The sequence below is a fragment of the Phacochoerus africanus genome, chromosome 1 (genome assembly GCF_016906955.1).
Source record: "Phacochoerus africanus isolate WHEZ1 chromosome 1, ROS_Pafr_v1, whole genome shotgun sequence".
Classification (NCBI taxonomy): Eukaryota; Metazoa; Chordata; class Mammalia; order Artiodactyla; family Suidae; genus Phacochoerus; species Phacochoerus africanus.
The window spans coordinates 197,664,072-197,680,532 of record NC_062544.1 but is presented as its reverse complement, the minus strand read 5'-3'; the positions used below and the strand labels follow the sequence as shown (position 1 = coordinate 197,680,532).

Genomic DNA, 16,461 nt, shown 5'->3' with positions numbered 1-16,461 from the left:
CATTCCTCTATCAGTGGACATTTAGGATGCTTCTATGTCTTGGCTATTGTAAATGGTGCTTCAGTGAGCGTTGGGGTGCACGTATCATTTTGAATTGTGGTTTTCTCCAGGTATCTGCCCAGGAGTGGGATTTCTGAGTCATATGGTGGTTCTATATTTAGTTTTTTAAGGAAACTCCGTACTGTTTTCCATAGCAGTTGTCCCAATTTACATTCTCACCAACAATATAGGAAGGTTTCCTTTTCTCCACACCCTCTCTAGCATTTATTGTTTGTGTAGACTTTTTGATAATGGCCATTCTGTGTCCTGTCTTTTTTATGAGTTTTTATTTTTCTTCTTCTTTGTTTGCTTTTGAATTGATTTTCCCCCCTTCCAGTCTTTCCTTCTCTGCTGGTTTGTACACTTTTAGTGGACATTCTAGGAATTTTAGCATATAGACTTAAACTTATCAAAGTAAAATCATTGTTTTTATTGTCTCTTCAAAAAATATCAGGAATTGAGAACACACACTGTCATCTCCTTTAAGGTATAAGCTCTTAATTTTTTAAAAATTTAAACATTTAGGAGTTTCCATTGTGGCTCAGTGGTAACGAACTGACCAGTATCCATGAGGATATGGGTTTGATCCCTGGCCTCAGTTAGTGGGTTAAGGATCCTGCATTGCCATGAGCTGTGGTGTAGATTGTAGATGTGGCTTGGATCCCATGTTGGTGTGGCTGTGGTATAGGCCAGAGCTGCAGCTCTGATTTGACTCTTAGCCTGGCAACTTCTATATGTCACAGCTATGGGCCTGAGAAGCCAAAAAAAATTTTTTTTAAAATATTTAACTATTGAAATTTAATTATTATTTTGTAAGGTCAATGTCTTCACATATCTCTTTACCCCTGTAGTTGCTCTTCATTTCTGACTAAATCTCACCTCTTCCATCTAGATTGTTTTCTCTCTTCCTGAAGTAGGTACTTGACCTTTTCCTTTAGTGAAGATCTATTCATAGCAAACTCAGCCTTTGCGTCTGAAATGTCTTTATTTCATATTTATTCTTTTTTGTTTGTTTTTTGGCCACTCCATGGCATATGAAGTTCCTTGGCCAGGAATCAGAGCTGAGCCACGGTTGTGGCCTAAGCTGCAGCTGTGGCAATGCCAGGGATTAAACCTGTGTCCTGGCACTGCAGAGACATTGCCGATCCTTTTGTGTCACAGCAGGAACTCTTATTTCATTCTTATTCTTGAGAGATTTTTCCTAGGTATAGAGTTCTGTGGTTACTTTCTCTCAGCATGTTGACAATATTCCTGTCCTCTGGCTTCCGTTCCTGTTGTAGAGAAGCAAGCTTTCAGGCTAATTGTCATTCCTTTGAAGCTAGTCTTTTCCCCTGGCTGCTTTTAAGAATTTCTCTTATCTTATATTGTGTCTGTGCAATATCTCTGTGTTGTGTCTAGGTGTGAGTTTCTATTTTATGCCATTTAACTTCTGGAATCTGTGGACTGGGTCTTCATCATTTCTGGACTTTTATTGTCTTTAAAAATTTTTGCTTGGCTTATTTCTCTTTTCTTCTGGAATATTCAGTAGGCTTTATGATAGGTTTTTTTATCCATACTTCTATAATCTTCCATGCATCTTAATCTTACTTTAGTACTTTACATTAAAGAATCCTCTCTGGATTATACTCGAGATATTTTGAAGATCTATTTATTAGTTATCTTTTCAGATGTAAAATATGTCCATTGAGTTTTTATGTGAATGATTTTATTTTTTATTTCTAGAAATTCTATTTGGTTCTTTTTAATATTGGCTTGGTTATATTTTAGAGGCATTTTATCTTTCTGATATTTTCAATCCCTCCTTTATTTCTTTAAACATGCTATAGATACATTTTTACATGTTGTCTAGTATTGAAGGGTTTTTTTAATTTTAATTTTTATTTTTTTTCAAATTAAACAATGATTTTATTGTTTGCATACAACCAACAAGTTTATGCAACCAGGGCACAGGCTGTGGATGACTCGTATTTCCAATATGGGGGAAGGACTCGTTTGGTCTTATAATATCAAGCTAACCGGTGAATACGGCTCTCAATCAGAATCAGACGGAATTTAGCATCTTTATCCTCTCTGTTCCTCTCGAGATGCTTTCGAACAGCAACAGCTTTCTTAATTAAATGGTAGAGATCCTCAGGAAGATCAGGAGCAAGTCCTTTGGACTTAAGAATCCTCAAGATTTTATTGCCTGTCACAAAACGTACTTGTGCAACACCGTGTGAGTCTCTCAGGATCACACCTATCTGTGAGGGAGTCAGGCCCTTTTTGGCCAGTTTTTAGATCTGCTCCTTCACATCGTCAGACGTCAGCTTCAGCCAGGTGGGGACGCTGCGGCGGTAGGGCAGAGCCAACTGGGAGAGGCCCTTCCCAGGAGCGTGCATGCGACCCATGACTGCGGCGGTCAGGCAGCGAAAAAAAGCTTGAAGGTTTTTTTAAAATCTGATTCTATTGTCTATTTTTTCTCATTCAGAGGCCCTTAGTGTGGTTATGCCTTTGGGATGTGAGCATGTATTTCTTCTTCTTCTTCTTCTTTTTTTTTTTTTTTTCTTTTTAGGGCCACACTTGCAGCATACGGAGGTTCCCAGGCTAGGGGTCCAATTGGAGCTGTAGCCACTGGCTTACAACAAAGTCACAGCAATACAGGGTTCAAGCCATGTCTGCAACCTACACCACGGCTCATGGCAATGCCAGAGCCTTAACCCACTGAGTGTGGTCAGAGATCGTACTGGCAACCTCGTGGTTCCCAGTCGGATTCGTTTCTGCTGCACCACAATGGGAACTCCAAGAGCATATACTTCTTGAATCTTTATATGATTCCTTCAAGGTCTAGATTGGAGGTAAGCTCCTCTAAAGAAGTTATGTGTTTACCACTGGCAGCTATCAGCGGGCACCAACTACTTGAGACAACATTAAACGAAATTCTTAGCTTGAGGTTTTGTTTTTTCCAGGTAGTGTGAATTCAGGCTGTAAACTCTCTAGAGGATCACCTTGAGGTTGTGAAGTCTCAGGGGAGGTTATAGTTTTCGTCCTCTACCCAGTGTCAGGGTTTGAGAAGGGTGTTTTCCTGGCACTCTCCTTGGGAGTTATGTATGGGAGGCGGTTACTTCCAATTCAACCTTACACTGAATCTGAGGTCTTAGGGGTTCCAGCCGTAGTTAAGAGCATGAACCCCAACACAATGGATAGCCCTGGGCGTTGTCTCCTATCCCTGTGTCCTCCCTATAAGAGGAGGTGAGACTGAAGCTCAGGTCACTAAGTTCTGCAGTTGCTTTCAAGTTAAAGTTTGCTTCTGTTCACTTTCCCCTCTGGGTTACTACTTTCACATAGTTTTTGTTCTTTGAGTATTTCAAACTCCTTTTTTAAGCTTTGACCAGAATTTTTATTGTTTACAGTGAAAGTAGGTGTCTAGTCCATTATGCTGATGAGATAGAAGCCTTTTATTATTACAACAATAAAAATTTTTCTGTATATTCATTTTAAAAGATTATTTTATATTATCTTTTTCCCTCAAACATGAAATAACTTTTTCACAAGAGGTCTTTGAGGTCATCAACTTTTCATAAAACCTTGGAACAAAGTGGAGAGAAATATTAAAAAGACTATAGTTGATTGTAAGGTCTGTCTTATTCCTAAATTAGATCAGAATCAGGTTATGCCAGTTTTGTACATCCAGTTATAATTGGATATGTTAGATCAATATGTCAGAAATGCAGAGAGGCCTCATCATTAGCCTTTTTGTGCATGCTTTCTATGGATATCTGACAATAAACCTTCAGGATACTTTAAAATACAAAGCAGCTAAAGCTCAGATTCAGAACACAAGAGAAATGCAGCTGTTGGGCGTTGGGAACCTACAAAAATATCCATACCTTCCCTTGGGGCTGAAGCTCTTGTCTTAATCAAGCTATCATATTTGTTGGGAAAATATAAAACATACTGGTTCAAATTTCATTAAAAGTCTTCCCCTTGCCCATTCTCTGAGAGTGGGATAATAGAGGGTGAGTGAAATATCAAAGGAGATTTAAAATCCCAAGCCAGGTCCTCGATTCCCCAAATAGTGTTAACAACATTGTTGCCATCTCTGAAGAGCAGTGCTTCCCAGAACAGCCTCCCAGAACATCCTGGCTTTCCTGACATTCCCCTCACTCTCTTCCAAGTCTGAAGATATTGCCAGGGAGAAAGGGAGCTTGGGAGAGAAAGGGGGGAGACAGGGAATAGAGAATAAAATATGCTTTTGGAAGAAAACAACTAGTAATTCCCTTGACAGGGTTTTTGCCCAGCTTCAAAATTTAGTAAGCCTTTTACAACAGCTTGATGGAGCCTGAGTTTTTACCATTATGATTGCATTTCTTCCGCTTGAGATTTTGTTAAAGATTTGCCACCGGGAGTTCCCATCGTGGCTCAGTGGAAATGAATCCAACTAGGAACCATGAGGTTGCGGGTTCAATCCCTGTCCTTGCTCAGTGGGTTAAGGATCTGGCATTGCCGTAGGCTGTGGTGTAGTTTGAAGACACGGCCCGGATCTGGTGTTACTGTGGCTGTGGCATAGGCTGGCAGTTGTAGCTCCGATTTGACCCCTAGCCTGGGAACCTCCATATGCCGTGGGTGCGGCCCTAAAAAGAAAAAAAGAAAAAAAAGATTTGCCACCTATGGCAAATTAGTGACAGTGAATACAGGAAGTCATGGGACTGTGACACACAGGATAAAACACCCCTGTCCACATGAGCAGCCTCTGCTCAGTGCAGCCGGTTGTTCATGGGCTGGAATGAGGACCTTGTGATTTTTTTTTCAAAGGTAGAAGTCATCATTTTTGTTAGAGATTTCATGATTTTATTTTACTTTTTTGCTTTTTTTTTAGGGCCCCATACACTGCATATGGAAGTTCCCAGGCTAGTGGTTGAATCAGGGTCGAATTGGAGCTACAGCTGCCAGTCACAGCCACAGCCACAGCCACAGCAACTCGGCATCCAAACTGCATCTATGACCTATAGCACAGCTCACGGTAACTCCACTGAGAGAGGCCAGGGATTGAACCTGCATCCCCATGGATCCTAGTCAGGTTTGTTAACCGCTAAGCCACATAAGGAACTCCCGAGATTTCATGATGTTAAAAGTGTTAGCAACTAATCCCATATGAAAAAAACAAAGCAGAAGAGGCCAAACAAAACTCATTTGTGGGCTGGACGCTGTCCATGGTCACTGGTTGGTGACCTTTGTGTTGGGCTTTGTTCACTGGTCGCCCTCTTGTGAAAGAATTTATCACCTCCTTTGCTAGAGCAGAGCAGAGTGGGAGAGAAGGGATGCAGAGCTGTGCCTGGCCTGGGGGTTGAAGGGGGAGCAGTAAGGCCCTCACTGTTCTGAGTGGACTGGGCCTTGGGCCAGAAAGTCCTGTGGTGGATGAGCTGCCTTTCTAACAGCTGGATGTGAAAGAACAGGTCAAATCCTGCTTCAGGATGCTGTTAATTCCAAATGTGAACTTTTAGAGTCATTCTTTCCATATGGAGTTCATAAAACAATGTAATAAAATATTTTCAGGGGGATATGTAATATCCCTGAAAGATAAGTTCGTGACACTTATTTACATAAAATGAATAAAAACTTCTGGAGTTCCCATTGTGGCACAGCGGAAACGAATCCAACTAGGAACCATGAGGTTGCAGGTTCCATCCCCAGCCTTGCTCACTGGGTTAAGGATCCAGTGTTGCCATGAGCTGTGGTGTAGGTCACAGTCGCAGCTCGGATCCTGAGTGGTTGTAGTGTAGCTCCGATTTGATCCCTAGCCTGGGAAGCTACATATGCCACGGGTACAGCCCTAAAAAGACCGAAAAAAAGCGGGGGGGAAATAAAACTTCTTAAAGGTATTTTTTCCTAGTCATTGATTAAACGGATTTGTAAAGACTTCACCCAAGCGACATTCTTTAGTCTTGTTACGTGAAAAAAAAATTTTTTATAACATATCGTTTAAGCTTGTTTAGGTGGACTTTTATTTTTATTTACTTAATTATTTAGTCTTTGGAGGGCTGTACCCAAGGCATATGGAGTTTCCTAGGCCAGGGGTCCAATTGGAGCTGGCCTATACAACAGCCACAACAATGCGTCTGCAACCTACACCACAGCTCATGGCAATGCTGGATCCTTAACCTACTTAGCAAGGCCAGGGATCAAACCTCTGTCCTTATGGATGCCAGTCAAATTCGTTTCCACCGAGCCACGATGGGAGCTCCCTAGGTGGACTTTTAACTAAGCTCTGAATGTAAGAGCTCAGTGTGTTGCTTTGAATCTGCTCACATCCCTGGGGTGGGTGGCGAATGGAATCATCCCTCTACCCTCCATGGGCTGGTAAATGTTCCCACTTTTTCCCCCAAGATTTGTCAAGAACAGCTTAATGACTGAAATATAATAAATGGCATGTTTTTTTGTGTGCTTAATAAAGTATTTTGTTTTAAATTTCTTATTATAGTGATTTACATTGTTCTGTCAATTTCTGCTGTACAGCAAAGTGACCCAGTCATAGATACATATATATTGTTTTACTCATATTATCTTTCCTCATGTTCTATCACAAATGATTGGTCATGGTTCCCTGTGCTATACAGCAGGAGCTCATGTCTATCCATTCTAAATGTAAAAGTTTGTATCTGTTAACCCCAAATTCCCAGTCCAGCCCACTCCCTTCCCCTCCCCCTTGGCAACCACAAGTCTTGCTCTCCATGTCTGTGAGTCTGTTTCTGTTCTGTAGATAGGTTCATCTGCACTATATTTTATTTTATTATTTATTTATTTATTTATTTTTGTCTTTTTAGGGCCACACCTGCAGCATATGGAGGTTCTCAGGCTAGGGTTCTAATTTGAGCTATAGTTGCCAGCCTACGCCACAGCCACAGCAACGCCAGATCCGAGCTGCGTCTGTGACCTACACGATAGCTCAGGGCAATGCCGGATCCTTACCCTTCTGAGCAAGGTCAGGGATTGAACCTGCATCCTCATGGTTCCTAGTGGAATTCATTTCTGCTGCACCATGACGGGAACTCCTGTGCCATATTTTAGATTCAATATATAAATGATATCATATGGTATCTGTCTTTTTTGACTTAACTTCACTTAGTATGAGAATCTTTAGTTCCATCCATGTTGCTGCAAATGGCACACAATATTGTTCTTTTTAATGACTTAGTAGTATTCCATTGTGTGTATGTACTACTTTTTTTTTTCCAAATATCAATTTTTCAAAATTTTTTTTTGTCATTTTAGGGCCACATTCCTGGCATATGAAGTTCTGAGGGTAGAAGTCGAATTGGAATTGTAGCCACTGGCTTACACCACAGCCACAGCAATGCCAGATCCAAGCTTCATCTGCAGCCTACACCAAAGCTCATGGCAATGATTGAGGCCAGGGATCAAACCTGCATCCTCATGGATGCTAGTCAGATTCATTTCCGCTGAGCCCACAACAGGAACTCCCCCATAGGTTGTCTTTTTGTTTTCCTTAAGGTTTCCTTTGCTGTGCAAAAGCTTGTAAGGACCTTGATTAGGTCCCACTTGTTTATTTTTGGTTTTATTTCTATAGCCTTGGGAGACTGACCTAAGAAAACATTTGTACAGTGGATGGGTTTATGTCAGAGAATGTTTTGCCTGTGTTCCCTTCTAGGAATTTTATGGTGTCTTGTCTTATGTTTATGCCTTTAAGCATTTTGAGTTTATTTTTGTGCATGATGTAAGGGTGTATTCTAGTTTCATTGATTTACATGCAGCTATCCAGTTTTCCCACCACCTCTTGCTGACGAGACTGTCTTTTTCCCATTTTATATTCTTGCCTCCTTTGTTGAAGATTAATTGACAATAGGTGTCTGGGTTTATTTCTGAGCTCATTATTCTGTTTAATTGATCTGTATGTATGTTTTTGTACCAGTACCACACTGTCTTGATTACTGTAGCTTTGGAATGTTGTCTGAAGTCTGGGAGAGTTATGTCTCCTGCTTTATTTGTTTGTTTTTTGATTTTTCCTCAGATTGCTCTGGCAGTTCTGGTTCCAAATAAATTTTTATGCTTTCATATAAATTTTTGGATTATTTGTTCTAGTTCTATGAAAAATGTCATGGGTAATTTGATAAGGATCACACTAAATCTGTAGATTGCTTTGGGTAGTATGGCCATTTTATCAATATTAACGCTTCCACTTCAGGAGCACAGGATATCTTCCCATTTTTTTGAATCCTCTTTAATCTCCTTGATTAATGTTTTATAGTTCTCAGCACATAAATCTTTCACCTTCTTGATCAGGTTTATTCTTAGGTATTTAATTTTTAAGGCGTGACTCAGAAAGGTTATTTTTTATATTCTTTTTCTAACATTTCATTATTAGTATACAGAAATGCAATAGATTTCTGAATGTTGTCTTGTATCCTGCTACTTTGCTGAATTCATTGATCAGTTGGAGCAGTTTTTGTGTGGAATCCTTAGAATTTTCTCTATATAGTATCATTTTATCTGCATAGAGTGACAGTTTTACCTCTTCTCTTCCAGTTTGGATGTATCTTATTTCTTTTGTTTGTCTGATTGCTGTGGCTAGTACTTCCAATACTATGTTGAATACAAGTGATGAGAGTGGGCATCCTTGTCTTGTTCCAGATTTTAGTGGGAATGCTTTCAGCTTTTCTCCATTGAGTATTGTATTGGCTGTGGATTTGTCAATAAATTGCTTTTATTATGTTGAGATATATTTCCTCTGTATCCACTTTTGTAAGATTTTTTTTTAATCATAAATGGATGTTGGATTTTGTCAAATGCTTTTTCTGCATCTATTGAGTTGACCAGGTGGTTTTTGACTTTCCTTTTGTCAATGTGGTGTATGATGTTGATTGATTTGTGTGTGTTGAACCATCCTTGTGAACTTGGGATGAAACCCACTTGGTTGTGATGTATGACCTTTTTTATGTGTTGTTGGATTAGATTGGCTGAAATTTTGTTGAGAATTTTTGCATCTATATTCATCAAAGATATAAGCCTATAACTTTATTTTTTGGAATATCCTTGTCTGGTTTTGGCATTAGGGTGATGGTGGCTTCATAGAGTGTCTTTGGAAGTGTTCCTTCTTCTTCAATCTTTTGTAAAAGTTTAAGAAAGATGGGTATAAGTTCTTTGGTAGAATTTGCATGCGAAGTCATCTGGTCCTTGACTTCTATTTGTAGGGAGTGTTTTTATTATATATTTTATTTCATTTCTAGTGATTGGTCTGTTTAAATTATCTATTTCTTCTTGATTCAGTTTTGGTGGGTTGTATGTCTCTAGGAAGTTGTCCATTTCTTTTTTTTTTTTGTCTTTTTGCCTTTTCTAGGGCCACACCCATGGCATATAGAGATTCCCAGACTAGGGGTTGAATTGGAGCTGTGGCTGCTGGCCTACGCCAGAGCCACAGCAACATGGGATCCGAGCCGAGTCTGCAACCTACACCACAGCTCATGGCAACGCCGGATCCTTAACCCACTGAGCAAGGCCGGGGATCCAACCTGCAACCTCCTGGTTCCTAGTCAGATTTGTTAATGACTGTGCCATGATGGAAACTCCTGAAATAATTTCTATACTCTTAAATTTTTTGAAGTTAGTTTTGTGCCCCAGTATGTGGTTAGTCCTTGAGAATGGTCCATGTGCACTTGAAAAGAATGTATATCTTTATTTTGGGGGGATGTATATCCTGAAAACATTAATTAAGTTTAACTTTTCTATTGTGTCATTCAGGATCTCTATTGCCTTATTGATTTTCTATCTAGAGGATCTGTCCATTGAGATGAGTGGGGTGTTAAATCTCCTACTATTACTGTATTCCCATCAATTTCTCCTTTTATGTCTGTTAGTATTTGTTGTATATATTTGGGTGCTCCTATATTAGAGGCATATATATTGACGATTGTAATATCCTCTTCTTGAATGGATCCTTTTATTGTTAACTAGTGTCCTTCTTTGTCTTTCTTTATGGCCTTTATTTTATTTATTTTTTGTCTTTCCAGGCCAGACGTACTGCATATGTAAGTTCCCAAACTAGGGGTTGAATTGGAGCTACAGCTGCTGGCCTATGCCACAGCCACAGCAACACCAGATCCAAGCCACATCTGTGACCTATACCACAGCTCACAACAGCGCCAGATCTTTAATCCACTGAGGGAGGCCAGGGATCAAACCTGCGTCCTCATAGATGATAGTCAGATTCATTTCAGCTGAGCCACAACAGGACCTCTGGCCTTTGTTTTTTATTTATTTATTGTTTTATTTATTTATTTATTTATTTATTTATTTATTTTCATCCCTTTAGGGCTGCACCCACGGTGTATGGAGGTTCTCAGGTTAGGAGTCCAATGGGAACTCTTGCCGCCAGCCCACGCCAGAGCCACAGCAGTGCCAGATCTGAGCCACATCTGTGATCTACACCACAGCTCATGGCAATGCTGGATCCTTAACCCAATGAGCAAGGCCAGGGATGGAACCCCTAACCTCATGGTTCCTACTTAGATTTGTTTCTGTTGCACCATGACAGGAACTCCCGGCCTTTGCTTTAAAGTCTTGTTTGATATGAATATTACAACTCCTGCTTTCCTGTCTTCTCTATTCTCATGAAATATCTTTTTCCATCCCCTCACTTTCAATTTATGTGTGTCCTTTGCCCTAAGGTTAGTCTCTTGTAGTCAGCATATTTTAGACTCTTATTTTTTAATCCAGTCTGCTGTTCTATGTCTTTTGATTGGCACATTTAGTCCACTGACATTTAAGGTAATTATTAAGGTGGTGCCATGGCTCAATGGATAGTGCATTGAACTTCTAGAGGATTAAGGTAATTATTATTTTTTTTCTTTTTGGGGCTGCACCCATGGTATGTGGAAGTTCCCAGGCTGGGGATCGAAATGGAGCTGCAGTGCTGGCCTATGCTACAGCCACAGCAGCTCCAGATCCGAGTCACATCTGTGACCTACACCACAGCTCACGGCAAAGCTGGATCCTTAACTCACTGAACAAGGCCAGGGATTGAACCCGCATCCTCATGGATCCTATTTCAATTCATTATCATTGAGCCTCAGTGGGAACTCCCTTAAGGTAATTATTGATAAATATGTATTTAGTACCATTTTAAACTTTCTTTTCCAGTTGAGTCTATGTTTTTCCTTCATTCCTTTCTTTTTTTGGTTGGATGATTCCCTTTTATTGTATGCTTGTGTCCTCCTCTTTTTAGTTCTTGTGAATGTATTTTTTGGTTTTGATTTGTGTTTGCCCTGTTTTTCAAGTATTTTAACACCTTGTATATATCTGCTTGCTTTAGCCTGATAGTCACATAGGCTCAAACACATTCTAAAAAAAAAAAAAAAAAGAAATCTAGATTTTACTTTCCTTCCCCACATTTTATGATTTTGATGTCCTCTTTTAACATCTTCATGTTTATCCTTTTGCTGTTCCTTGTGTTAATCATCACTTTTACAATAGGTTTTTTTCTTTTTCCTTTTAGATCTGTATACTGGCTTATTTGTGATTACTTTCCAGTTGTGATTTCCTCCATCCTTTGTCTTCTGACTTCTTTTCTATTTAGAGAAGAACTTTTAGTATTTCTTTTAGAATGGGTTTAGTTTTGCTGTATTCTTTTAGTTTTCGTTTGTTGGAGAAATTCTTTATTTCTCCTGTTTAAATACTTTTGCTGGGTAGAGTATTCTAGGATGCACATTTTTCCCTTTTAGAACTTTGAATATAACTTGCCACTCTCTTCCAGCCTGTAATGTTTCTATAGAGAAATCAGCTGATAGCCTTATAGGGGTTTCCTTATAATTAACTCTTTGTTGTTTTCGTGCTGACTTTAGAATCCTCTCCTTATCTTTAACTTTTCAAATGGCACATATTTAAAGTGTGCCATTGGATAAGTTTTGACATATGTGTATACCAATGAAACTGTCACACAACCAAGATAAGAAACTTATCCATCCCCTACTACCATGAAAGTTCCCTTGTGCCCTCTTGCATCCTCCCCTATCAACAAGTAGCTGCTAATCTGCTTTCTGTCACTAAGGATAAAAATTTTATACAAATGAAAACATACAGGTTTCTTTGTTTTTTTCACTTAGCATAAATATTTTGAGGTTCATCATGAGTACCATGTTTATCAACTCTGTTGCTATTCCATTGTAAAAATGTAAGAGTTTATATTTGATAAAAATTTGGGTTGCTTCCAGTTGCAAGCTACTTTCAAATAGGGTGCTATGAACATCTGTGTACAAACTTTGTATTATCGTGTGCTCTCATTTTGCTTGGTAAATAAAACATAGGGATGGAATCCCATTCTCACAGGGATGATGTGGTATCTCAATGTGTTTTAAGGTATAAGTTAGCAGTGAGCATCTTTTTATGTGCTTATTTGCCATTTATATATCTTTATTTTATTTTTTAAATTTTATATTAATGATTTTTTTCCATTATAGCTGGTTTACAGTGTTCTGTCAATTTTCTACTCTACAGGGTGACCTAGTTACATATACATGTATACATGTTTTTTTCTCACATTATCATGCTCCATCATAAGTGACTAGATATAGTTCCCAGTGCTATGCAGCAGGTTCTCATTGCTTATCCATTCCAAAGGCAGTAGTTTGCATCTATTAACTTCAAATTCCCAGTCGATCCCACTCCCCTGCCTCCCCCTTGGCAGCCACAAATCTGTTCTCCAAGTCCATGATCTTCTTTTCTGTGGAAAGGTTCATTTGTGCCATATATTAGATTCCACAGATAAGTGATATCATATGGTATTTGTCTTTCTCTTTCTGACTTACTTCACTTAGTATGAGAGTCTCTAGTCCCATCTATGTTGCTGCAAATGGCATTAGTTTGTTCTTTTTTATGGCTGAGTAGTATTCCACTGTGTATATATACCACATCTTCCTAATCCAATCATCTGTCAATGGACATTTGGGTTGTTTCCATGTCTTGGCTATTGTGAATAGTGCTGCAATGAATATATGGGTGCATGGGTGTGTCTATTTCAAGGAAAAATTTGTCCAGGTATATGCCCAAGAGTGGGATTGCTGGGTCATATGGTAGTTATATATTTAGTTTTCTAAGGTACTTCCATAATGTTTTCCATAATGGTTGTACCAATTTACATTCCCACCAACAGTGTAGGAGGGTGCCCTTTTCTCTGCACCCCCTCCAGCATTTGTTATTTGTGGACTTATTAATAATAGTCATTCTGACTGGTGTGAGGTGGTACCTCATAGTATTTTTGATTTGCTCTTCTGTAATAATCAGTGACATTGAGCACTTTTTCATGGGGTTGTTGGCCATCTGTATATCTTCTTTGGAAAAATGTCTATTCAGGTCTTTTGCCCATTTTTCAATTGGGTTGTTGGCTTTTTTTGCTGTTGAGTTGTATAAGTTGTTTGTATATTTTAGAGATTAAGCCCTTGTCAATTGCATCACTTGAAACTATTTTGTCCCATTCGGTAAGTTGTCTTTATTTTTTTTCTATTATTTTTTAATTTTTATGGTTTCCTTTGCTGTGCAAAAGCTTGTCAGTTTGATTAGGTCCCATTGGTTTATTTTTGGTTTTATTTGTTGGCTTGGGAGACTGACCTGAGAAAACATTTGTAAAGTTGATGTCAGAGAATTTTTTGCCAATGTTCTCTTCTAGGAGTTTGATGGTGTCTTGTTTAAGCCATTTTGAGTTTATTTTTGTGCATAGTGTGAGGGTGTGTTCCAGTTTCATTGATTTACATGCAGCTGTCCTGTTTTCCCAGCAATACTTGCTAAAAAGATTATCTTTTTCCCATTTTATATTCTTGCCCTCCTTTGTCAAAGATTAATTGACCATAGGTGTCTGGGTTTATTTCTGGGTTCTCTATTCTGTTCCATTGGTCTGTGTGTCTGTTTTGGTACCAGTACCACACTGTCTTGATGACTGTGGCTTTGGAATGTTGTCTGAAATCTGGGAGAGTTACGCTTCCTGCTTGGTTTTTGTTCCTCAGAATTGCTTTGGCAGTTCCGGGTCTTTTGTGGTCCCATATAAATTTTTGGATTGTTTGTTTTAGTTCTGTGAAAAATGTCGTGGGTAATTTGATAGGGACTGCCTTGAATCTGTAGATTGCTTTGGGTAGTATGGCATTTTTACAATATTAATTTTTCCAAACCAGGAACATGGAATATCTTTCCATTTCTTTGAATTATCTTTAATTTCTTTGATTAAAGTTTTATAGTTCTCAGTATATAAGTCTTTTATCTCCTTGGTAAAATAAATACCTTTATTCCCAGGTATTTGATTTTTTGGGGTGCAATTTTAAAAGGTATTTTTGTATTCCTTTTCTAATATTGTTAGTATACAGAAATGTGACTGATTTCTGAATATTAATCTCATGTCCTGCTACTTGCTGAATTTGTTTATCAGTTCAAGTAGTTTTTGGGTTGAGTCCTTAGGGTTTTCTATATATAGTAAGATGTCATCTGCATAGAATAACAGTTTTACCTCTTCTCTTCCAATTTGGATACCTTTTATTTCTTTTGTTTGTCTGATTGCTGTGGCTAGTACTTCCAATACTATGTTGAATAAAAGTGGTGAGAGTGGGCATCCTTGTCTTGTTCCAGATTTTAGTGGGAATGCTTTCAGCTTTTCTCCATTGAGTATGGCATTTGCTGTGGGTTTGCTGTAAATGGCTTTTATTATGTTAAGGAATGTTACCTCTATTCCCACTTTGCTAAGAGTTTTTATCATGAATGGAGGTTGGACTTTGTCAAATGCTTTTTCTGCATCTATTGAGATGATCATGTGGTTTTTGACTTTTGTTAATGTGGTGTATGCAGTTGATTGATTTGCATATGCTGAACCATCTTTGTGAACCTGGGATGAATCCCACTTGGTCATGGTGTATGATCTTTTTTATATGTTGTTGGATTCTGTTGGCTAAAATTTTGTTGAGAATTTTAGCGACTATATTCATCAAAGATGTTGGCCTATAGTTTTCTTTTTTGGTAGTATCTTTGTCTGGTTTTGGTATTTATATATCTTTATTATTTGAACTGGGTTGTGTGGCATTATTGCATTTGAGAGTTCTTTATGTGTTGTGAATTCAAGTCTTTTATCAGATAAATAACTTGCCAATATTTTCTTATAGTCTGGGCTTGCTTTTCATTCTTTTAACACAGTCTTTTGAAGAACAGACATTTGTGATTTTGGTGAAGTCCAGTTTATCTATTTGTTGTCTGTCAGATTGTGCTTGTGGTGTTGTATCTAGGAAGTATTTGCCTAAACCAAAATCATAAAGGATTACTTTTATGTTTCTTCTAGAAATATTAGAATTTAAAGTTAGATTTTTTAAAAAAAGAAATATATAATTTATTTGTTTAATTTTTAAAATTGAGGTGTAATTGACCTACAACACTATGCTAGTTCCAGGGGTAAAAACTTCTGTAAATTACAAAATGATCACAGCTGGTTCCACTTCTTTCTGAGCTTATTGAAATGTCTGCTTCCCACTTCCCCCAAAGGACAGCCTTTTCTACCTCAGGTGGGAAGAGAAACATAGATCACAGTGATGGAGACCCACCAGATATGCATCAGAAGCTGCCATCCAGTGCTGGAGAGGACCGAGCCATGCTGTTAGGGTTTGCAATGATGGGCTTCTCTGTCCTAATGTTCTTCTTGCTTGGAATCACCATGCTAAAGCCCTTTATGCTCAGGTAAGAAACAGAAGGAGACCCAGAATTTCCATTCAAATCAGACACAGTCATAGAGGAAGGGAGGGGCGGCGGGCCTTGGTTTTTCCAGACCTCTTGACTATTGTCTAGGACAGGGAAGATGGACTCTCTGGTCCTCTCTCAGTGCTAGCAGGCAGCTGACTATTGAGGGAAAGGTGGTAAGAAAGTGAAAGATACTCCTTTTCCACTCACTCTTCCAGTCTCAAAGATTCCTTCAACAATGGATCCAGGTGTAATAAATTCTTTCTTTAATGTGCAGATATCCCCAGGAAGGGTTAGTTTAAACCTCTACATGAGCACAACAAAAATTTCTGCTTTTGTTTTTGCTTTGTGAACTTTAAAAATTTTAATTGAGGAGTTCCTGTCGTGACTCAGTGAAATGAATCCGACTAATATCCATGAGGATGCAGGTTCGATTCCTTGCCTCGCTCAGTCCGTTAAGGATGTGGCCTTGCTGTGAGCTGTGGTGTAGGTCACAGATGTGGCTTGGATCCTGTGTTCCTGTTGCTGTGGTGTAGGCCAGTGGCAGCAGCTCTGATTTGACCCCTACCTGGGAACTTCCATATGCTGCAGGTGTGACCCTAAAAAGCAAAAAGCAAAACAAAACAAAAAAAACCCATTTTTTTTTAAAATTGGAACTTTAAAAACTCTCACTGTGGGTTATCGGGAATGTGTAAGGAAATGTATAGTAAAATTCTTTTTTAAGTTTTATTG

At 38.7% G+C, this 16,461-nt stretch overlaps 1 protein-coding gene and 1 pseudogene across 3 annotated transcripts in view; one reads left to right on the top strand and one right to left on the bottom strand.

The window, feature by feature from the left end:
* Positions 1–16,461, top strand: part of KCNMB3 (potassium calcium-activated channel subfamily M regulatory beta subunit 3) — a 92,969-nt gene that overhangs the window by 64,469 nt on the left and 12,039 nt on the right. For all 3 annotated transcript variants that reach the window (XM_047786894.1, XM_047786885.1, XM_047786875.1), the window contains exon 2: positions 15,538–15,729. In XM_047786894.1, coding sequence (XP_047642850.1) covers positions 15,538–15,729 — 192 coding nt within the window. The remainder of the gene's footprint in view (positions 1–15,537; positions 15,730–16,461) is intronic.
* On the bottom strand, positions 1,941–2,445 carry LOC125130945 (40S ribosomal protein S13-like; annotated as a pseudogene).